Source organism: Eretmochelys imbricata, chromosome 6 (assembly GCF_965152235.1).
Source record: "Eretmochelys imbricata isolate rEreImb1 chromosome 6, rEreImb1.hap1, whole genome shotgun sequence".
Lineage (NCBI taxonomy): Eukaryota > Metazoa > Chordata > Testudines > Cheloniidae > Eretmochelys > Eretmochelys imbricata.
Window position 1 is genome coordinate 22,562,012 of NC_135577.1, and position 24,738 is coordinate 22,586,749.

The window sequence follows — 24,738 nt, forward strand, 5'->3', positions numbered from 1 at the left end:
TGGCTGAAATCCTAGGACATAGGATGCCCAAGACTGTCAAAATCCTGCTGCTTCATAGCTAGTCACTTGAAACTAGTCCTCCTGCTTGAGAACTGGGTCCTTTCACTTGCACCAGTGTTCTCACTGGCTGCTCAGCTAGAGGTAGGGAGAGCACTACACAGTGAAACTGCCAAGTTCACTTGTAATGCAATATGAGCCTGTAGCCAGTGACATTCTCAGCCAGCTATTTCCCCATCACGCTACCTGCATCCTCTAGTTCATTCAAAGCAAAGCCTTTATGAGATCACTGTTTTGTGTTTAAGGCGGAGATGGTCCACGAGGACATAGAAAGTGCACTCGCCGATCACAAGCAGGGAAAGAAGATACGGCCGCAGACGCTCAAGTAAGTGCCGCAGACAGATGGGTTCCCAATGTGCAGTGAGGGAACAAATGCCCTCTGCTCTCATCGGCTACATAGAAGACAGAGTACAAAGGTGGACCAGGCTCTCCTGGATTAGTTTGAATCCAGAGACAGGTTAAGGTCAGGCTGGGATTTGAGATTCGGGTTCAAGGCCAAATGAGAGCTGGAGTTTGTTGGCAACGAAATCTTGCGCACTATTCTCGGGAGATTTTGTTCACATCTGAACGAGAGCAGGAAAATAGGCCCCCTCCTGGTTTTGGATCGAACCCAGAAATGAAACTAAAAGGGGAGGTTCAAATCCAACAGTTCAGGTTTATCACACACCTCCATTAAAAACAAAACCTCAAAGGGCTTTGAATTAGATGCTCTGCTTTAGGTCCGCCTACAGTTAATATGTTTAGGAGGACACAGGTAAAAGGCTAAAGTCAGACCCGGTGTGAGCTGGCTCAGTTCCATTGCAATTGACAAAGGGTCTGAATGTCTTCACTCGAAGTTTAGCCCTCCTTGTGCTGTCTGGAAATGGGAACTGCGGGCACTTTGATAGATAAATGTTCACTGGGGTTCCGTCACCTTCTGTCCAAAATGCCATTTTACAGCAATACTCTTTGGTGAATCACAAGTGATATTCTGGCTGCAGTGATACAATAGCGGGCTCTAGTTCCTTCTCTGCTCCACATGAGGAATCCCACTAGCATCATAAAATATTCTGCTGCTTCAAGACACCAGATGAAACTGCCTACACCGATATCAGTCAGACTTTTCTGAAAATATGGACCCTATAGACCAGTGGCTCTCAACCTTTCCAGACTACTGTACCCCTTTCAGAAATTTGATTTGTCTTGTGTACCCCCAAGTTTCATCTCACTTAAAAACTACTTGCTTACAAAATCAGACATAGAAATACAAAAAAGTGTCACAGCACACTATTCCTGAAAAATGGCTGACTTTCTCATTTTTACCATAATTATAAAACAAATCATTGACAATATTTATATTCCACTTATTTCAGTGTGTAGTATATAGAACAGTATGAACAAGTTGTTGTCTGTATGAAATTTTAGTTTATACTGACTTCCCTAGTGCTTTTTATGTAACTTATTGTAAAACTAGGCAAATATCTAGATGAGTTGATGTACCCCTGGAAGACCTCTGTGTACCCCTGGGGGTACAATACCCCTGGTTGAGAACCACTGCTATAGACCAAACAGGAGGGAATTCAGTGTAATCAGTTAACATCTGTTCTTTTACTCATAGAAACTTACCAGAAATGCACATGGCAATGTGTTCTCTTTTAATGTTGTTATATTGCAAACTCCAAATGCTAATTAAAATGGGAGGTGATGTGTGCCAGCAAAATGCTTTGTACTGAGATGGTTAGTGTTTCTCAAACCCTGAAAGAGCTGCATATATCTAGTGCAGGAGGCGGTTCAGATTAACCCACACCACTCAGTGTGGTGCTCTGTCTCCCTCTAGTGATGGCTGGGTCGCAGATGAGGCTGAAGGACCTGCTACAGCCTTGACTAACCGAGTGAGTCTTTTAGCTCAAGCAGTAGAGAGACTCACGTGTTAAGATCCAGACATTTCAGGTTTGATCCTCACTGCTGATGGCCTATCCAGGGGTGTGACATTGCACAAGCCCTGTGCACAAGGGTGAATTTCAGCCAAAACAAAGTAGCACACACTGAGTTTCCCTTCCCTGCTCCAACTGGCCACTCTCCTGAGAACAGGAAAGGCTGCTATTGGTGGTAGGATGAATTGCTTTTGTGTTCTTTACCCTGCAGAGTAAACCAAGAGAAAATAAAGCAGCGACAATCTATACTCCCACCGCCCCAAGGGCCAGCTCCTATCCCTATCCAGCATGAGATGCGAGGCTCACCACAGGACCACAGGAACCGTGTGGCTCCCACTCCAGAGCATAATGGACCAGGTACTGGAGACCTTCAATGGCTCTGTAATAGGAATGTGTGACTAATGCAAACAGTTACGCAGGCTGACTCCCATCCTGGACCTCTGGAACTGCACTGAACTCATTTTGGATCTGACGTCATCATAACACAAGAAAGCAAATGTCATTTCATGGAGTTGCAAAGTGGTTACTGTAGAACTGGAAAACAAACACCCTTTGTTTATGCATTTCAAAAATGCAACCAACAGTACATATTTCTACCTGCCAGGCTAGCAACTGGTAACCTGAGCAATGTGAGTGGGCTCAATGAATCAAAGCCTGGAAGCTGCTTTTGAGGTCATGTTATTATCATTTGTATTGTGGTAGCACCTAGAGGTCCCAACAGAGATGAGGGCCCTACTAGGCAGTGTGCAAACACATAGTAAGGGACAGTTCTTGCCCTAATGACTTTACAGTATAAATAGACAAGACAAAGGGGATACAACAGACAAGTAGAAGATCAGGAACTGAATTCCTGGCCCCATTAAAGACTCAATGGAGCCAGGATTTCACCCAGAGAGACTCAGTGACTGGCCAAAGATCCTACAGGGGGTCTGCAGAAGAGCCTGGGATAGAACTAAGGTCTCCTAAGTACCAGGCTAGTGCCTTAAACACAAGACTATCCTTCCTTCATTAGTCCTGATATTTTGTTTCACTTTGATCAGAAAGTTGTTTATTTTTCCTCCCAGAAAGAAGTTCCCAATTTCTTTCTTTGAAAAAGCACGGGTGGGGTAAAATGGCCAACAGATTTTACACGCCTTTATTACAGTTACATAAGTTGCTAACACTATGAGGTTTGCATTCTACCTGCTCTTTTTCTAGGCTCAAGAAAAGCCAACGTAACCAGGGTACAACATGAAACTCCAAATACAGTAAAAGCTGTGTTATCTGGCAAACTCTATAAACTGGCATTTCTGATCTTCAATGGGGTTGCCAGGTGTCCCGTTTTCTACCTGAACGCCTGGTCGAAAAGGTACCCAGGTGGCTCCGGCGAGCACCACTGACTGGGCCATTAAAAGTCTGGTTGGCGTGGGGCTGGCAGGCTCCCTACTTGGCTACGCATGGCTCCCCTGAAGCAGCAACATGTCCCTGCTGCTCCTAGATTGAGGAAGGGCCATGGGGGCTCCGAGTGCTGCCCCTGCCCCACCTCACGTGCTGACTCCACAGCTCCCATTGGCTGGAGGTGGCACCTGCAGGTGGAGGCAGTGCGCAGAGCCGCCTGGCCGTGCCTCTGCCTAAGAGCAGCAGAAAAGTGTCACCACTTTCTGGGAGCCGCCTGAGGTGAGCGTCGCCCAGATCCAGCACCCCAAAACCCCTCCCATGCCCTTACCCTCTTCCCTGAGCTCCCTCCCACACCCAAACTCCCTCCCAGAGCCCGTGCCCTGCACCCCAACCCCGGCCCTGAGCCCCCTCCCGCACCCAAACTGTCTCCTTTTTAGTTAACCAGAATTTTTGACTTACTGGCACCCCCAACATGCCTGATAAAGCTGTCACTGCACATAGAATCGTAGAAATGTAGGTCTGGAAGGGACCTTGAGAGGTCACATAGTCCATCCCCCTATGTGCTGAGACAGAACCAAGTAAACCCAGTGCAACCCTCACAGGTGTTTGTCTAACCTGTTCTTAAAACCCCCAATGATGGGGATTCCACAACCTCCCTTGAAAGCCTATTCTAGTACTTAACTATCCTTATAGTTAGAAGGTTTTTCCTAATACCTAACCTAAATCTCCCTTGCTGCAGACTAAGACGATTACTTCTTCTCCTACCTTCAGAGGACATGGAGAACAATCAATCATTGTCCTTTTTATAACAGCCTGAGGGTTCTTTTCCCTGACTTCTTTTCTCAAGACTAAATATACCCTGTATTTTTAACCTTTCCTCATAGGTCACTTTTTCTAAATCTTTTATCATTTTTGTTGCCCTCCTCTGGACTCTCTCCAATCTTTCTAAAGTTTGGCGCCCAAAACTGGCCATAGCAAGTAGAGCAGGACAATTACCTCCCATGTCTTATATGTGACACTCCTTTTCAGACACCCCAGAACAATATTTGCCATTTTCACAACTGCATCACGTTGTTGATTCATATTCAGTCTGTGATCCACTAGATCCCCCATATCCTTTCTGCAATACTACTTAGCCAGTTATTCCCCATTTTGTACCTGAGCATTTGATTTTTTTTCTTCCTCAGCGCAGTACTTTGCACTTGTCTTCACTGAATTTCATCATTGACCAATTCTCCAATTTATCAAGGTCCTGAGGAGAGGAAATACTCTTTGTCGTCTACTGTCCGTCCTTGGGAAACAGCTGATCTGTTCTTCTGTGTAGAGAAATGCTGTTTTAGAATCCGCTTTGCATAATGAAAATAATATACAGCTGGGATTAGAAGATAGAAATTTGATTATTTTTTTAAGAAACTGAGGTACACACAATACATACTAGATTTAGAATGTCTTGTTCCTGGATTCAGAAACGTCTCCAGGATGAAAAGGAAAATAATATTTATTACTTGTATTATTGCAATGCCTAGTGGCTTCAGTCAATATCAGAGTCTCGTGGCAGATGCTGTATAAACACTCACTAAGAGACAGTACCTGCCCCAGAGAGCTTTACAATCAAAATAGACAAGACAGAAAAAGAAAGCATTACTATCTCCGTTACCTGGTAATCTAGTAGGTCTTTTCCAGCACTCATTTCTATGATCCTAAGCTATCATGGTGTATTTTTTCCTGCTCTCTCAGACCACATATGTAAATTACACACTTGGATGATATAGCTGGTGTTGGTGCCCCAACATATGCACAGAAACATAGAACTTACAAGTGTAGCCCCAGCCGCTGTAACTGTACATCATACTGCTGTTATATTTTCATCTGCCTAGCAGTATGGTCATCACAGAGAACTCTCTGTTCAGGATTCACAACCAAGGCCATTTACACATGAGCAAACTGGAGCTGAAAATTCAAATGACTTGCTGTTGCTATTCCATAGCACGGGCACTGCCATTAAAAGAAACCAAGTAGCACAAGACCAGAAAATATCATCCAAGCTATAGTTTAAACAGAGGTTGCCATTCACCCTCCAAACCACCAACCCGATCCATCTTCCACAACAAGGAGCACAATGATAGGCCCAGGACATAATTTTTTATTACACTACATTTCTCATCTAGCTGGCTTCACTGCTGTAATGTGACTCCAGCCAGTTATGTCCCCTTCCCAGGTGTAATCCTCAGCTACGTGACTAGCGCGATAGACCATTGTGAAGACATAGGCCTCAATCCTGCAAAGAGCTCTATGCAGGTGGATTAAGTCAGCGTGTGCAGCGGTCTGCCCATGATCAGTGAAATCAATGGGGCCTTAAACTGTAGAGATCACTAGCTCATTACAAACCTGCAAACATGCATCCTGGCAGACTGCCATGTGCAAAGAGGGCATGGCCACAATCCTAAATAGTTAGCATTGGCCACAGTTTGCAGAGACAAGACTTTGGAATATGTTGGCAACTGACCTCTTCTGGGACAGTCTCTTTCAATGAGATATCTCAATGGGACTTCATAAATACCAAGGAAGATTTTTCTATCACTCACTGTATACTTGGCATGAAACCAATCTCTCTGGTTTCCCCACCCCTACATCTAATATCTATGATGTACCAAGTCCCGTTAACGGGATCTGAAGGGCACTTACTGGCATTTTGTTTTTGGTTCCACAAATTACTTCCTTTACTATTTTTCCAATACCGACTTCACTAAGAAGCATGGTATCCCCTCCCCAGCCACAAGCACAGCTGTGTCTGAACTCTCCCTGCTGATCGATACCTTCATGTTCATGGTCAGACTGGGACTGTTCCATGGCCTCTCTGGATTACAGTCACCAGCTACACCACGCAGCGTAGTCAAGTGTATGTCTTATCCTACCTTCATAAAGGAGGTTAGAACTGTGCACCTTCTCCAAAAGTATAAGCTCTGGTCCCTGCAGCTGAAGCAGGATCTTTAACAGCTGTTATTAGGGTTTACACAACACAGGCTGCAGCCATTAGGGGGCAAGATAGTCACACTTGAGCAGGTCTGCCATTCTATCCACCCAAGGACAGTGCTGTACAGACTCTAGACAATGCACTACTAGGTCTCTCACTGAACACTTTTGTTTATTATTTGCTTTACAGTAACACCCTGGGGCCCACTTAGTATCTGAGACCCATTGTACAGGGCTGGACATTTTAGAGTTAAGCCTCCTGTATTTTTTATAGGCAACACTTCTGGTGCACAACATCATCATAAAATGGCCAAGACCTACACACCCTTAACTCTGCTCTTCACAGTATGTTCCAAATGCTTTATGGAATTCTCTAAATCTGCCCACTACATCAACAGGGCTGGCACTGCTTAAGTTCAGGGACCATGTCCAGATAAAATGGAGTCCAGCGTGTATCAGTGGGACAGTACAATACCTTGAATGTAGACGCCTCACTGAGTCAGTTCACCATTCAGACATAATTCAGTGCTTTCTCTGAACACCTGTCCAAACTTGTCACCTAATCCCCTCAATTAGGGATGATATGCAGGCAGGTTTTGTGGTTCTCTGCCAAACCAATCTCCCAATGCTCCTGTATTATATATTCTGTGCATTTGTCTGAACTCCTATGGCACTTGCTAAAGGAGACTCCTGGGACTTTGAACTCTTATTTCCTGAACTTAGTTGTTATTCTTTTAACGAAAAGCTGACCCAGAACCTGCTTATTCTGAAATACCGATATGTCATTGACCAGTCTGTCATTTGAAAGCCTATGGACTACCTGTGTCTTTGTTTTTATTTACTCAGGGTGAGCTTATGCAAATTAAACAGAATTACATCATGAGGCAGCACGTACAAGTCTGCACAGAGCTCCTCTGATCTTTGTACAAGCATGTATAAAATATCAGTCAAGCAGAAATCCTGGCACCCTGGGGCTAGCAGACGAGCTTTTGCATTTATTTGTGTCTTTTATTCTCTCTTTTCTTCAGTCATCCCTTGTATTTTTGATCTTTTGCCCATGTGACACTAGAAGCTTCTGCTGATGGATGGTGTGTATGTGTATTTCAGTCAACCTTGACCTAAGAGCGCACGTGGCAGCTCACATTGTGTTGCTTCGAGGTGTCAAGAGACTGCCGGTCAGATCTCCAGCAGACCAGCCTAGCAACACTGAAGTCAATAGAGCTACAGCTGAGGATCTGGCCCTGCATATTGCTTTCAGTAGCTACAACTAACTGGTTGTTGTTTCTTATGATTCATGCACTGTTTGCATTTGCAAGCGGACAGTAAATCAATACACAGACATTGCAGACAGGTGCTACACCTCTGAAGAGCTTAATTAGCAACATTGATCTCATCCTAGCTGAATGTTCTCTGCATTCCCATAGACACATTTTTGTAACCCAGCATAAATTAACATACAAAACCAATCAAGTTTTATCACTCAGTTGGGTACAATGCCTTTATTATTTGTTGGGAGTGCACCCCCATTTTCATCCTTCTGATTGTTAACACCTTGCCGTTTGCTTGCTTGGCAGAATTTGAACAAAGCAGCTCCAGCTCCCAGGAGCATGAAGAGTCCCGAGCGATCTTAGCACAGAAGATCGAAAAAGAAACGGTTGGTAGCAGGAGTTGGGCATCCATAACAGGCAGAGAGATGTGGGGAGAAAGGGAAGAAGTTTGTCCTTCATGGACAAATTGCATGAAATTTAATCATTTAAAACTGGCACCTAGATACCCACCAAGAGGAGATGGACAAGAGAGACGATAATGCATAGGTCAGATTGTGCCATTTGTACGTGCCTTACTCCTTGAGTAGATGGGACTTTTCAAAAAGAGTGAGGTACTAACTTGATATGGAAAAGAGTGCCCTGATTAGGCTCAGAGATGCTATTTATGCAGTTTATTTTTTCCAGTTGCCATGCAGTCCCATTCACAGGTGGTCAGATACCACATTGATGAATGCAGTAGAAGTGCCTAAACACAGAATTTTGTGCCTGGAAATCACACTGTTAGAAAAAGATCAATTCCACTTTATTTCATGCCTTGATAAACAGCTCCTCCAGGGGCTCTACGAAAGTGATCACTAGACCCTGGGACTGAGGTCCTGATGGAAGTTATACTTCAACGCTTGGGCTCCTAAGTCTGATGCAGTAGCTGCTCTTTGGCCCTGGGTTCAGCATTTTTGTTTCTTTGCTCCATTCACAGCAAATCCTGAACAGCACCCTGGATGACATTGAGGTGTTTGTCGCTCGGCTTCAGAAAGCGGCAGAGGCATTCAAACAGCTGAACCAACGGAAGAAAGGGAAGAAGAACAAGAAGAAAGCGCCAGCAGGTATATTCCATCAACCAGCATAATAAGCAAGTGGGTAAACAAGAGGACTGAGTTAATGACTTGGGAAGAAATCTAAGCAGGAACAAATTGGTGTCTTCCTGAAGCCTTCAAGTTCAGGTTGAGTGACATAACAATACATTCAGCACCAGTCTATGACCCAGCTCAGTAAGCCCTTCCCTCTGGGAACCCATTCCTGGAGTACAGCAAAGATTGCAGCATAGAGAAAAGATGTTTGCATTGTCTTTATTATGTACGTGCTGCACTACTAGGGCTCCTGAAATCCAATGGGCCAAATATCCCCTTGTCATTAAAGCCAATTCCTTTAATTCACTGGAAATTTGCAACCATGCTTTGCTCAAATAATCTTTCTTCCCAACTTCTTTTCAGAGGGGGTACTGACTCTTAGAGCAAGACCTCCAATGGAGGCAGAGTTCATCGACTGCTTCCAGAAAACCAAGCTGGCTCTCAACCTCCTGGTAAGGTGCAAATGTATTTCATTCCCTTTCTATGCTGCACGAAGAGTGCTGTATAACTGTAGGACACAACTACTAGGCATGTACATTGGAAAAGAACTGTGATCTCTCAAAACCAACAGAAAATAATACTGAAGCACCTGCTTTATTTCCTCCTGGTTATTTTACTGCGGGGGTGGGGTGGGACATATTCGAGACTCCCACGTCATAGTCACTTGTTGACAAAATGCTGGTTAAGGCTTTTATATAATGTTTCCTGAGGCAGGTTTCTAAAAGGTGGAAGGTCCAGGCACAAAAATATTGTTACCACTTTTGACCCGACCTTCTAGTCAAAGTTCAGCCCTGGAGGTTGTTCTGGTAGGGAGGAGAATTGAAGGATGGAGTCTGGTACCTTTGAGGCAATTGTGTTTATTTACACAGAAAAAAGTCTGGTTCCCTGAAAACAGTAGGAACCAAACAACAGGAGACAGTGTCCTTGCTCACAGCACCAGACTTCTTTCAGCTGGCACCCCCCAACGGTGCCCTCGCTCTCTCTTGGCTTTTCCCAGGATTGTGCTACCAGCTGCTTGCTAGGCCGCTGTCTGTCTCGCTTCTCCATCCACACACACACACCCCCTTACCCAAGGGCAATGACCTGTGGAGCCCACCGCCCAGATGGTCAGAGTTACTGAGCAGGCTCACGTACCCCCTTTAGTCTTAGGCAGGATGGCTCAGTTGTCTCTCAAAACTATATTAAATGAAGGGTGGAGATCACAACAGTTTAAATGAGGTTTAACCCAGCCCTCATATTTGCAGGCCAACATTTGTGTGAGCACAATTATCATAGCTGTGCACGCAAATGGGCCGTTAGACATCTAGATACTCATTTGGGCACAAGTCAGTATTTTTGCACATACCCTTCCACTTGCTGCCTTTAAAAGAAATCTGACTAGTTATGCAATCTTTCTACTTCTCTGTTTCGATGGGGGGCAGGAAAGGAAAAAGGTTGTAAATAGGAAAGAAAGAACCATTGTGCTTGAACACGATTCACATCGGACACTTTATATACAGCGTTACTTTGTATGAGCTCCTAAAATACTGGCCCACGTGAAGTGAGCATGCCCATGCTTCTAATTCTTCCCCCCAAATGCTCTATATAGCTCTTACTTTCCATTTCTCCTCTGGATAAGTTGCCCTATTACAAACAGTACAGCGAGGTACTACCAAGCGTGAAGATGTACCAAATGCTGTTGATTCGGCTTAACTATACATATTAGAAAAGCAGGGTAATGACTCTGTTTGAATGAATTCTGTCATTTCACAGCACTCTAACCAAGCTTGCCCAATGAACCAGATCTAGCAAGATTCGTTTTAAGGAAGTTAGTGGCAGAGAAACCACAGACTGTAAACAAATCTAGGGCAACTAGCAGACCAACTCCAGACTTTTCTACTGCAACTGAATATTAACCCACCAGGAAATGAGCTGGCAGTGCCAGCAAACCCTACCACTCCTCCCCATAGTGACCATTACTCACAGGGAAGAGACCTGGGGCAAGCTCTGATAGGATAACTACCACCAGAGGCCAGATTATGAACCCCACCACAAAGGCAGCATCCAGGGCAGCAAGAAGTGTCCTTAAAAACTGTCCTAAAGAGGTGGCCGAGGATTCACCTGGAGTGCAGGAATCCTTAGTTGGCATGGCTGGATTTACCCCAATCCTTCCTGATTCCCTCAGCCAACAGGGGATGGGGAGGGAGCATGACCGGGGCAGAATTCTGTTCTAGCTGTCACAAGTTAAATCAGCCCCACAGCTACTGTTAACTTGATGCTGGAGGCCAGCCCACAATCAGGGGAGGTTTAGAGCCACCTTTGCTCCACCCCTGCCTCTAGGATTAAACCACAAAGAGGAGGAGGAGTTATGTAGTTTTCTCCAGAGGGTGAGGGCTCAGGTTAGGAAAATGGGATGTAATTAAGTGAAGCAAAATGTAGGCTAAATACCAGGGGAAAACACCAAGCTACAGGTTCTGTGAGACCGGGGAATGATCACCTAAGGGAAGTGGTGGAAGTACCATCTCTTGAGTCATTTTAAAAAGTGGTCTGGACTGGAGGATATTGTAGGGAACAGTCCTGCACCAGTTCTCTAGGAGTGACCTAGTAAGTCTTTCCCATTGCTAATTTTTCTGACTCTGATAGAAAGAATCACTCTGGCTCTTCAACTTTGCCTCGTTGGAGGAAGCATTGAGGTGTTCCAGTTAGAAAGGAAACAGTTTGGGACCAGGGTCAGCTCTGTTAGGCATTTCTACAGTGCCTAGCACAGTGGGGCTAGAGTGTCTAGGTGTTACAGCACTACAAATAATTAATACTATAAAACTAACAGCTTTAAGACTAGAGCTGGCTGCGAGAGGATTTTTCCCTAAAAAAGTTTGTTTTCATCTAAACAAAAGGTTCATGTTAGCAACATTTCAGATTGTAATTAAAAAAAAACGTTTGGTTTGATAAATATGGGATTTTTGGCAAAAATTCCTATTTAATGGAAAACCCTTTTTCTGTTGGAAAAAATTATTTCAGTGGAAGATTTACAACCAGCTTCTTTGGAAAGTTAATATGGTGACTTGCTTAAAACTTTGTCCTAGACAAAACTCAGCTGTTGCATGTTACAATTAGGAGTGGGGCACATTATTATACATTCACACTGGGCCACATGAAAGTTTGAAATGTGTATGTAAAGGCGGCACAATGTTGATCTTAATTTCCCTTTAAATAGCTCTTGCCTCAGCATAAATCCATAAAGGCTGGTTCTACACACAGATTTTCTATGGGATAAGCATGATAGGAGTGTGAATTTAAAAAAACCCAACAGAATGGTTATGCTGGTACAACTCACAGGATCGATGAAGTTATACCAGCATAAAGGTGCTGTCACAGATCAGGGCAGGTCTTCCTGTATTGCCCACTTGTGTTCCAGCCAGGGCACCCACTCCAGGGTCCTAGCTCTTCAATCGTCACTTCTCTTGGGAGGACACCTGCATCTCTCGCCTCCTGACAGGGGTTTTTCCAGTCTACACAGTTCCCTGCCTAGACTGTGAATTCCCCAGCAAGTCAGACTGCCTAAGACAGCTTGGATCCATGCATTGCGTATTCCTCAGAGGCAATAAACAGAAATTGCCCACAATTATATGTTATGGCACAGCTCTTTCTAAACAAGCCCAGTTATTCTTACGGTGAAAGCATTACAGAGAAAACATATTATGGACAATAAAAACCCTACACATGTGCTAATAAACTTACCAGAGCTCACCCCCAATTCCAGCAAGGGCTCTGGTAGGTAATCAGTCCTTCAAACCCCTCATAGGAGTTTTTCTTTGGCTACAAGTTTGTAACAGCTTTTCGTGCAGAATAAGCACACATATGCATAGGTTTGCCTTTCCTGTATACAGTGTGGGTCTTTGATTTTCAGAGCCCATGAATCAGTCAGACAATGGCTCTCTCTTCAGGGAGTAGCTTCAAAAGGTTGAGTCTGGAGGTGGGAATTTTCATTCACCTCCCTCCAGGTGTTTTCTAGGAAACCCACTTAACTTTCTTTGTTCCAAAAATTCTTTCGTGTCTTGATTGTTTAAAATAGTCCTTTGAAGCTCATAACACTTCCCAGAGTTTACACTGGCCATGTCTGCCTCCTAGAGAAGTTGCATACAATCCCACATCCACATATAAATTTTGCATTTACAATACAATGGAGTCCAAATCTACTGAAACTTAATTCAATAAGATCTCCCAAAGATATTGAAGGAAATTGCCATCTCTGTCACAGGTGCCTTAAACCGGTAGAGCTTATTCCTCTTCCCATATGGAAATAGTTATACTGATATAAAAGTGCCTTTATACCGGTATAACTTCATCCACACTAGGAGGTTTGTACCACCTTAACTATACTGTCATGGTTAGTTCCGTACATCTTGTGGGTTTAGATGAGTCCTTAGTCATAGACACAAACTGCTGCCCTGAGGGAACATAAAGGGGAAGTAGCAACGACAATATTAATAAATTAAACTAGCCCCAATAGAAACACAGCATTTGCAGAATCCCAGGTTGTGTAACTGCACACACCTTAGGAGGGGTCACTTCACTTAGTAGGCTTATGTACATCAATTCTTTTTTACATTTTCTTCTCCACATTAATATTTAAAACACACACCATCAGCCCAACGTTACTTAGAACCTATGTAGCACTTCCCCAGCAGGAATCCGTCCTTGCATCACGCTTGGGAATTGGGCAGCTCCACTTTGCATATGGAACCACTGAAGCAGAGAGGTTAAGTGATTTACCCAAGACCACAGAGTGGGATTCGGTGCTAGAGCTGGGACTAAAGGCAGCCGTTCCTGGCTCCTAGGGCTGTGCTCAGATGACCTCACCTGTCTCTCACAACAGGATGCATGCGGCGGAAATAATTAAGGCACAAAAATAAGGATTTTAGCACATGCACAGCCGCAGTACCTTGTAGATCCAGTGAGAGATCTAATTTTCCATTGTAGCAATGCCAACAATTTGTGACAGTGAGAGAAAATAAAGGAGGCATAGACTGAAGTGGTGTCACTACATCTCCCATTGATTGCTGTAAAAATACACTTGATTATCATAATATAATCCGAGGCATTTGTTCTTCCTTTGCAACACAGCCCATTTCAAAAGGCAGAGCATTTAAGCCTTGACTGTGCCTGGGATTCCGCAATCAGTGGCCAACAACTTCTCTAGATACATTGGTACAAACCCCCAAATATACACAAGGCCTTCGGCCCTGTCTACACTACAGTGGTGCAGCTGTGCCACTGTAGCATAGATGCTTCCCAAATCGATGGAAGGGGTTTTTCCATCACTGTAGTAAATCCACCTCTCCAAGAAGTGGTAGCTAGGTTGACAGAAGAATTTTTTTCCGTCAAGTTAGCTGCATGTCTACAGTGGGATTTAGGTCAACTTAATGATGTCACACACAGCCTTGAACAATGCAGCTAGGTCGACCTAAGTTTTAGGTGTAACCCAGGCCTTACTGAAGAATTTTCCCTGTTGGTAATTTGCTGAATACATTTGCTGGGCACCTAGCTCACAATGGGGTCAATGTCTAAATACCCCTGAAGTTCTAGACCCTTCTCTCTACCCAGAACTTTATGGTCCAGGTTTTCAAAAATGACCAGTGCTTTTGGGTTCCCAACTCAAAACACCTTGAAAGGTTTTGATTTTCAGAGGGCAGATGCTTGGCACTTTCTGAAAAATCAGGCCTCTTTATGGTGTTTCAAAATGGACACCAAAGGAAAAAAAGAAAAAAGAATTGAGACACCCAAAATCATTGCGTCACTTGGGCTAGGTCTCATGATTGGAAGCTAACCATTTATTTTTTTTAGTTCTCAGTCTCCTACAGTAAGGGAAAGTACCAGAAAACAGTAATCTCTCTGTATCACAGAAGACAGGAACCAAAAGCCAGGTTTGGATCAATCTGGGATTCTTCTCTTTTCAGGCCAAACTGAGAAAGCATATCCAGAACCCAAGTGCTTCAGAACTAGTGCATTTCCTGTTTGGGCCACTGGAACTGGTAACCCTTTAAATACAATTCTTATTCTTACTAATGTGCCTGTATAAAAGGCAGCACCAGCAGAGAATAAGAGAGACAGAAAGATACTGGACATGACCCAGCTAAGGGCAGGCGTGCCAGTATTTGCTGTACAAGTGCAAGGTAAGAAGGGAGCACAGAAGCTGATCCTGCATTAGTGATCAGCATTGTAGCAACGCCAACCGTGGGCATGTAGCTCCCCAAATTATCCCAGAATGCTAGCAGGTGCAACTGTAACCAATGTTTGGGGCATGTTGTGTGTTCCTCACAGTCTAGTACAGTTCCTGCTCACAAGATTTAGTCCTTTAGTTCAAACTATAGAGTCTTGTGTTCTTAGCATTGGCCGTCCCTGATCATAACCAAGATGGCAGCCATTGCAGAAAGTCAGAGGGGCAGTACATAGCCAAGCACCTCACTTGTTAGATTAGGACAGCTCTGAAACCCTCAGACACCCACCCCTATTTTTATCCGGAGCACTTGCAGGGAGCATATGGGAATTCAGACTACTGTGCAAAACTGCACGACGAATTCACAGCCAAACCTTGAAACAGCGTAACACTCATCTGGGTTCAGGTTTAATTACAAACTTGAATGTGGCTCAAACTATTAACTAGGGTTGCGAGCCTTTTCAGATTTAGGGCCTACAGTAGTGAGAACAAAATATGGTTTCAATTTGGAGTGGCCCTGGGCCCCAGTTTCAAGCAAATATTACTCAATATTTGCCCTGAAATACTATGAGAGATTCCCAGTTTCAATGAGAAGCTCAGAGAAATTGATTTTCAGTTTGAGATTGTGGGATTTGTTCATGAAGTGAAAGTTTGTAACTGGCATTGTGTGTATGTGACCTAGATCGTCCATAGCTGTGGAGGCCCTGAACTCGCAAGGTCTATCCTCAGCCCGCTTCTCTCTAAAGACACCATAGATTTCCTGAGAGGACACCTGACACCAAAAGAGATGATGCTCTGGGAGTCCATGGGCGAGACGTGGACCAGATCCAGGTGAGAGTTAGTCTGGGTAAAGGGACAATCAGCAGATTTCCAAGTTCTAAGAACAATTCAGAGCAGCATTTCACTTCTGTAGCCCGTTCAGGGGGGCTGAGCATGAGGGCAGGATTTCATCCAATAGGTTGAAAAACTAGGGGCCTGATTCACTGTTGTTCTGCACCTGTGTGGCTATTTACACCCTCTGCACTGATGTAAGAAATGTCAGCGGGTGCAGGGCAATGGGGACTTGGGTCCTAGAAATGTATCATTTGAGGATCTCACTCTGCATATAATTTTTCCCTCCCATCTTCTAAGAGCGGAATGGCCTAGAGAGGCTGTTGTCCCAACCTACATCCCAAAGTTCCGCAATGGATGGGAGCCGCCCCAGGAAATCTTCCGCGGAGCCCCATGGGAAATAGACATTGGACATTTACAAGAAGAGGTAGGTCTCATGACGCAAGTCATCTTCCTTTTCTACCAACTTACTCGGCCAGCAGGCCAGATCCTCTGCTATCCCAGTTTACACCAGCTACAGATCTGGTCCTGTATTTCCAAGCTGTCAGGGACAAATGCCAGGATCACAGCAAGAGCCTTGCTGTTTTTCCGCTGCATTGATGCAGACGTGATATCTACTGACTTTCTTGAGATGAGGCAATGGGCTTTATTCTCCACTCCATTACTGCAGTGAAATGCCATTGAATTCAATGGAGTTCACCAGTTTTATGCTGGTGTGAACGGGGAATCAGGTGCAAAGAGTGAGTGGGTTGGTTGGGTTAGAACCCAGGTTCCGAGCTCTCTGTTGCCAGTACTAAATCTCATAGGGCAGGTCTGCACTGCAAAAAAAACCCAACACCCAAAAACCTGCAGCTGTGAACCTCAGAGCCTGGCTCTATAGATTCAGGGTTACACTCTGGTGCTAAAACTGGCAGTGCAGATGTTCCAACTCGGGCTCCGAGACCCACCCTCATTGCTGGGTTTCAGAACTCAAGCAGGAACATCTAGTGCTATTTTTATGGCTGTAGTGCAAGCCTGAGTCTGTAGACCTGGGCTCTGAGATGCACAACAGTGGGTGTTTTTCTGCAGTGTAGACTTACCCATAGCATATACACTGTACAGAGCAGAGGCCAGAAATCCAGAAATCTAGTTACCATCTACAGCATCCTGGCCTCTTCAGCAGTAGCCCAAAAATCACACCATACTTCAGGGGTGGTGGTGCCATCAGGGGCTTCCCAAATATACAAAATATCCTTTGACCTAACTGAGCTACAATGGAGTTTGTGATGGAGTCTGAAATACAGTAAAGGGGTCGATCAAGAGCGGAATTTATGTTTACTAATCTGAAGAAACTATAGAAACTCGGAAACACATTCATGGATTTTAAGGCCAGAAGGGAACACTGTGATCAGCCAGCCTGACCTGTATGACACAGACCTTAGCATTTCACCCAGCGGAGGGAATTATTCTTCCCAATCCCTACAATGTAAGCAAGCCACAAACAAGCAAAATAACTTGTGCTTCAACTAGAGGATCTGTTTTTGAAAGACAGCCCATCTTGATTTAAAGACTCCAGGCGATGATAAGTTTACAACTACCACCTTCCTGTATCCGATGCAGATTTACGCTCTCTCAGTAACACTATGACTCCATTTTACGTTTCCAGCTGTCATCAGCCAATGGATATCCCTATCGTAACTCATCAATAAAACGTGGCCAGACGCCTGAGCAAACACAAGCAGTGGATGCCTTTAAACAAGGTGTTACTCAACATGTAAATAGGTAATGTACTAGTCCCGGTGCTTAGCACAATGGAGCCGTGATCCTTGATTGGTGGCTCCAGGCATTATCACAATACAAAACTAAATACTAAGATATTTGTCCTCCCACCCCCCACCCCCTTTGGTATGTCTTTGCTATCATTAATTCATGCTAGTTGTCTACATCCAGAGATGCCAAAGACCAGTCAAATAATTATTCATGCATGTACTGCCTGCCTGAAAAGCATTTTAATCAGCACATATGAAAGGAAATGGGTTACCCCCAAGTGTATTTCATCTTTGGAAGAATTATCAGCTGATTTTGTCAGTCAGTCAATATACTTTTATTTTCAGACCATCGTGCTGACATTAAGAAGTTGGTGGAGGTTCTGTTTCCCTGCAAATTATCCGGTGTTTGGGATACTCTGTTGCAATGTTTGTTCAAGTGGAACAGTTGTATGGCTACAGAAGTTAGGTTGCTCCTTTATGTTCATTCCCCCTAGTATTACGTGTTTAGGGAAACACACTTTAAGGATAGAATACATGCTAAAACCTACAGCTGGTCAAGAGTTTTCTGCTGAGATTTCTGTTGTTGAACAATGCAGTATTTTGCAAAAAAAAAGTGTGATTTCAACAACATTTTTGATTTTTAATGAAAAATTCTAAATAAAAAATGTTTCGGTTTGTCAAAAATCAAAATGAAAATTCCCATTTTAAACAAAATTGTTTCAGATTCCTCCTTCCTCCTCAACAAATTGAAACTTTCCCCAAAATATTCTAAATGAAGTAGTTTTGTTCAAAAAAAAAAAAAAATTCAACCAGCTCTATATAACAGCTAGGCATTTATCATTATTATTATTACCAAAACATCTTATTCTAGTATCTGTTGTGATTTAAAAAACTGTCATGGAGATGAGGATGGGCCAACTCCAGAGCTGAAACCCCCAGATCCAAACTCCCAAAAAGCTCAGATGTGAATCAGATCTAAACTTCAGGATTCAGAATTCTTTCTAATGAGCCAAAGCAGAGCGCCAGATGTGATATCCCCCTCTCCCTCCTCCTGTGCCCCCTCCCAGCCCACACGCAGGAGTCTGGGAAAATTCAAATGCCATCAACTATGTTAGCCAGTTCCAGTTAATTGGAAATCAATGAACACATTATAAACTCTGGTGTAGACTGAGGCCAGGACTACACTGCAGATCTATATCAGTATAACTACCTCGCTCGGGGGTTTGAAAAATCCACATTCCTGAGCAATGCAGTTATACCGAACTAGCCCCCCATGTACACAGCACTATGTTGACGGGAAAGCTTCTCCCATCGACATTGCTACCGTCTCTCGAGGAGGTGGATTAAGTACGCCAATAGGAGAAGCTCTCCCATCACCACAAAAGCATCTTCTTGTAAGCATCTTCGCTGCGTGTGAAGACAAGCCCATATTCAAGAAAACCATGTGGCCCACTGCATTCCACCTTTTATAGCCAGAATGGGGAGTTCTTTGGTAGGAATTAAAAATCAGTTAAGTATCTGAATAATTTTTATTTTGCAGTGTTTTATCGATGTAACATCAATTTGCAGCAGCCACAGTTATAAAAGAAATCTCTCTCAAAAAGTTTTGGTGCATGAAGAATTTATTCTTACAGACATTTAGTTCTTTTATCAGTAAATTCCCACAAGCAGGCTTTGCTGTCCTTATGTTTCTCGTTTTACCAGCTTATCCACCTTTCAGATAGGATTATGTTTAGCAGCATCCATGACACAGCTGTAGTCATATAGGCCTTGATTCCAGTTAAGCACATGCTTAAGTACTTTCCGGAATCAGGGCCAGGTCTACACTAAAAAGGGTTTGCTGGTATAATCCTCCTAGTGTAAACACAGCTTGTTCTGGCAAAAAAAGTTTTATGCAAATACCCTGAGCAAAATAAGCTATACAAGCAAAAGCACTACGGTTTTTGCTAGTATAAAAGTGTGTGTGTGTGTGTCACACACACCCAAACACCACCCCTCTGCCCACTTAGCTGGCACTGCTATACCAGCAAAAGTTCTAGTGTAGACCTGGTCTTAGTAATGGTGGGCAAAAAACCTGCTGCAGGTTTCTCTGCAGTTAAACTCCTCAAGTGCCAGCCCTTCCCCTAGTGACTCACTTTGCTGCGGGCATGCTACAAAAATACAACTCAGACATTCCTCCCTCTCCCTGCCTTCAGGGCAACTGCTGGGAAAGGTTACCACTCCCTTTCCTGTCTAGTAGATTCAGGCTGCCAGTGAATCGATTCCAAACCACAGCCAGCACCATAGACTTGCTATTGACATACTGTACAAGGCTATAATTATTATGACAATTTATTGCCTGGAACACAAGTTCTCCCAAGCCAGGAAGACTAGAGGCAACATCTTATGGCAGACCTCACAGCTGGTTCTCTGTAGGCCACTGCTCACATAAAATGGAGCATATATTAATATATGTTTAAGAGTCATCATCTTTTGTACTTGGCATAGACCTCCCAGTTGCCAGTTTTTGGGTGGGGAGAGGGTGGTTTAGGACATACTAGAATAATAAGAATTAAAAAAATCATGACACTGAGGATGTGTTCCCATAACAACGTGCTGGTTATAAGCCAATCAAAAGTTAGGACTGTGGGGGAAACACACCTTTTGGGGAAGAACTATTACTAGACACTCCAAAACCACACAATGGGCTGGGGGTCAATAGCTAGACAAACAGATCAAGAATGTGAGTGTGTGTATTCCAGGGATGCAAAGCTAAAATAATATTTGGACGACATTAGCAAGGTTGGGCCAGATTCTCAGCTGGCATTCATCAATGGAGCTACACCAGCATAGCTCCACCAGAGGAGAATTTGGCCTGCTCATTTTACACTCGCTATAAAGACAGAAAGCTCCCAGCCATCTGCAATGCATAGCCACACAGACGTGAAGATCCATAGAGAAAACATCTCCCTGGTTCTAGTTTACACCATTTAAACATGGTAGCTTCCCCTTCCCCAAGATAAGGAGCCTGCTTCTCTCTTGAGAAGTCATTTACCCCGTGCAGAGTGGTAGTGTTTCACAACCATTTTGCACCTGTGTAAATGGCTACCCAGGGTGCCAAGGCACAATAGAATCAGGCCCATGAAGTCTGCTCAGATTTATGGCATGAACAGCTAACATGCTCTGGTTAGCTGGCTACTATAACTTTGTTTCAGTACAGTAAATTCAAGGGTTTTCTGTGTCTCACAAAATTGTCTTAGTCCTCATTTCAGCATAGAAACTACTAAATGGAGAACAAATCTGTCTTTTTGTATGGTCTGCTTACATCAACCTCACAGCTATGCTCTGGTCATTGGTTGAAGAGCCTGCACTTTCCATTTGTGTAGGACTTTTTACTGGAATGTGATGAAAATCTTTTCACTTCCTGGTCACAAGGAAAGGGGACTTGTCCAGGGCCTTTGCCCCATTAACAATCTGCAGTCTCTTTAGCTGCATGCTAACATAGTTACTACAAATACCAGTTCCTCCAGCACTGGCTTTACTGACATGGCTGTCAGAGGAGCCCTGATTATAACCTCATTTTGTCTCTTGAAGGAATTTTGAGGCACAAGGGATGGCCCTGCCGAAGAAATATGCCAAAATCCGCTACGATTTCACTGCTCGAAATGCCAATGAACTCTCAGTGCTGAAGGATGAAGTCCTGGAGGTAAATTAATAAACTCAGGAGCAAATCTTTGTAGTCCCTGCTTTCTAGAGAGGGAAAGATGATGCACCAAGAGACTGAAAAATCCCAAATAGTTTTCCTCTGGAAGTTCTGAATAGCAACACGAAATTTCATTCGGATAGTAAGCTTTAAATTTGAGTAAGAAAAGGAAGGCTGGTACTTTTCCAGTGCCTTAGCACATGGGCTAAGCTGAGATTTGAGACCACACTCCGGTTGAAAAAAATAGCAGCAAAGAAAACCATATTATAATACAGTGTCTGACAACATACTGAGCCCAATTTCCAAGCAGAAGGCTCAGTCTTGCAGCACTGAGCACTCTGGCCTGAATGCAGCAAAGCACTTAAACCTTTGCTTAATATGCTCACCTTTAAGCATGTGAGTAGCCCCACTAAAATTCATTGTTTGGTGCAAGAAGGGTCTTTCTGCCTTAAATTTCAGTATGATGGTGAACTCAGGGACTATTTTCCACTAAAATGTGATACAAAATTTTTAACCAACACCAGTCTCTCTCATTGTAACACACTTTGTTGTCACAAAATACATGATATGACTTTAGTCTACATGTTAAGGCTACATTGGATTAAGAGACAGACTTCTGTTAAATATGTATCTGGAATAATTGTACGGTTGCATCACATTGGGTTCGCAAATCTGTAGAGTAGGAAACCTGACATTTGGTTTGTCAAATATAATTATATTAAAATCTTAATGCAAATAAACACTGAAGCCCAGGCATGTGTTTCCAAAATCTTTGGGTTAAGGACAGCTTTCACACACCATTTTTAATCGGAGTTCAAAATAGAAAAAGCCTGTAAGAAGAGACAGGTGATGATGCCAAGAGGAAGATATTCGGCTACCAATACACCATCTTTTCCATGTCCTGTTTATGTAATGGATGGGCTGTCATTAGGTTATAAGAAAATCCTGCAAGCACTTTTTCCACCTCTGGCAGGAGTCACTGTTAAAGAGTTTTTGGGGTTTTTTTTAAATGCAAAAGCAAGGCAAGCATTTCTAGACATGATCTCTCTCATCAACTAAAGCTTTAAAAAACAACATGCAAATTAAGCGGGAGCTGGGGGTTCCTAAGGACACTAGATACATTTTTCCTCAGAGCTGTTGCCCAATAGGCCACTATTACGATTGTTTTATCAATCCTTTTCAGGGAGTGTTTATTAAGGCGACATTGGAATTTAATGTTACACGAAGCTGTTGCAGTTTCCTTGCCTGCATTACAAAGCTCCCATATAATTGTGTGTTTTTTCCACTGCAAGCCCATGCAAAGATGTGAAATTTTTGTTACCTTGCATGTGTCATGAATGCCTGATGGTCTCAATGGCTGAATTACATTTTCTCCCTCCCAGGTGTTGGAAGATAATAAGCAGTGGTGGAAACTGCTAAACCGGAGCGGGCAGGCTGGTTATGTCCCCTATAACATCCTGGACGTGGTGAAACTGGAAGATTATGAACAGCTCTATAGTCAGGTGATGTTTCATCGGTGATCAGCTGCGGTGCATAATCAGCCTCTGCTTATGGCCAGCTTCAGTAGGCATTAAAAAAAAGGGGTGGGGGGATACTTGTAGACCTTTTAAGACACCCTCTCCCGGACTGTATAGATTTTCATGAGTTCTGCTGTCCTCGCACCTAAGCGTTATTAGGGAGTCAATGCCCTACGTAGACACCTCACAGCTGGTGTAGGGGGTGGAGTGATGAAGTAAAGCTCCACAATGAAGACCCAATTAGGCTTTCAGCAGAAAGCTCTGTGAAAACAGCTGCTGGGCACTTGGAGGAGATACAGCTCCACACCCAGTTGCTAGAGGATAAGGTTATCGCTTGAGATGGGATTTTCTGCTTTATGTACAGTCCTGTAGTTTCTTTGTTTTCATAGATGTGCCCTACACCAGAGGTTCTCAATCTTTTTCTTTCTAAGCTCCCCCTCCACCCCAACATGCTATAAAAACTCCACAGCCCACCTGTGCCACAGTAAACTGGTTTTCTGCCTATAAAAGCCAGGGTCGGTGTTCAGGGGTAGCAAGCAGGTTATTTGCCTGCCCCACAAAGCTACATGGCTCAGGCTTCAGCTTCCGTCCTGGGTGGCGGGGCTCAGGGACCTGGGCTTCAGCCTCATGCGGTGGGGCTTCAGCTTTCTGCCCTGGGCCCCAGTGAGTCTAATGCTGGCCCTGCTTGGAGGCCCCCCATAAACCCCAGGTCCCTAGTTGAGAACCACTGCCCCACACCACCAAGAAAGACCTCAGAGAAGCCATACTCGCTTACCAAAAGGCCTGAGTCATCATTGCTCTGCACTATGTTGTCACTGACTCCATTGCAATGCGGGAGTAAATACTACCAGCTCTGACTCATTGGCATTTCACAACCACTGTGCACTGGTTGAAATCCCTGTGCAAGCTGCAGGGCAATAGAAATCAGGCCTTTGGTTTTGTTCCTGAGCCAGCTAGCCCCCTCCACCAGCTTGCAGGCATTTGGCACATCTCTAGCCTTCCATTCAAGGATCTCAAAGTAATGTAGAGCTGTTAATGAACTAGCCCTTGTAGCGTTGCTGGGAGGGTGGGTCATTATCATGATCACCACAGGCATAATGACATATGAGGAAACAGGCACAAAACTCCAGATTCACAGAGGGATTTAGGCACCCAACTCTCATTGAAATCGGTGGGAGTTAGGTGCCTAAATACCATTAAGGATCTGGGCCAAGGTGATTAAGGGTCTGATGTCATGGGGACTAAGCCCCTGCAGCTCCCATTGATTTGACATGGAGTGGTGGGTGCTCAGCACTTCTGAGAATCAGGTCTTAAGGCCCCAATCCTGCAAACACTTACGCAGGTGCTTAACTTTACTACTGTGAGTAGTCCCATGGAAAGGAAGAAGTCACTCACCAAGTCAGTGACAGAGCTGCGAATAAAATCTACCTCTCCAACGTCCTAGTCCTATGGCTTAACCATGAGATTACATCACCCCCGTCAAGATAGCCTCATGGTCATCTGTTCTCTTTTCTGTTATTACTAATTATTAATTAACTTTTATACTGTGGTAACCACTAGAAAGCAACCATGTCAGGGCTCTGTTGTGCTAGGCACTGTATAAATACATAGTAAAATGACAGTCCCTGTCCCAAAGAGTTTACAAGATTGAACAGGTGGGTGACACAAGCAAGCGAGTCAGGGTTGATGGAAATAGGATAATAAAGAGAATAGGAGACACGCAATTCTTAGCCGGTCAGTAGTCACAAATTGCCACCTGCCTACCTCATCTAATCGCATCTCTTACAAGTGGGTGGCAGTCGAATTTCACAATTTTAAGCATAATGATTTTTTGTTCTGTGATTATATGGCCAAGCCATTGAAAACTTCATGTACTGATGAAAGGCTCTTGCCAAGCTAGTGTAAATGATGAATTATTGATTTAAAATGGCAGTGAAACGTCACCTACAGGCAGGTAGGCAGAAGACAAATTCAGTATTGTCAGCCCCAGGTATTTAAAAACCCTGGAGTGCAAGAGGAGATAGACTGGAGTGGAGTGAGATTGATTTA

The 24,738-nt window shown here is 43.9% G+C and overlaps 1 protein-coding gene across 1 annotated transcript in view; it reads left to right on the forward strand.

Moving 5' to 3' along the window:
• EPS8L2 (EPS8 signaling adaptor L2) overlaps nt 1-24,738 on the forward strand; it is a 108,656-nt gene that overhangs the window by 78,431 nt on the left and 5,487 nt on the right. Inside the window, exons 7-17 of the mRNA XM_077819875.1 lie at nt 303-382; nt 2,182-2,327; nt 7,895-7,974; nt 8,565-8,691; nt 9,079-9,167; nt 14,652-14,726; nt 15,594-15,742; nt 16,043-16,169; nt 17,388-17,503; nt 21,064-21,175; nt 22,555-22,674. Coding sequence (XP_077676001.1) covers nt 303-382; nt 2,182-2,327; nt 7,895-7,974; nt 8,565-8,691; nt 9,079-9,167; nt 14,652-14,726; nt 15,594-15,742; nt 16,043-16,169; nt 17,388-17,503; nt 21,064-21,175; nt 22,555-22,674 — 1,221 coding nt within the window. The remainder of the gene's footprint in view (nt 1-302; nt 383-2,181; nt 2,328-7,894; nt 7,975-8,564; nt 8,692-9,078; nt 9,168-14,651; nt 14,727-15,593; nt 15,743-16,042; nt 16,170-17,387; nt 17,504-21,063; nt 21,176-22,554; nt 22,675-24,738) is intronic.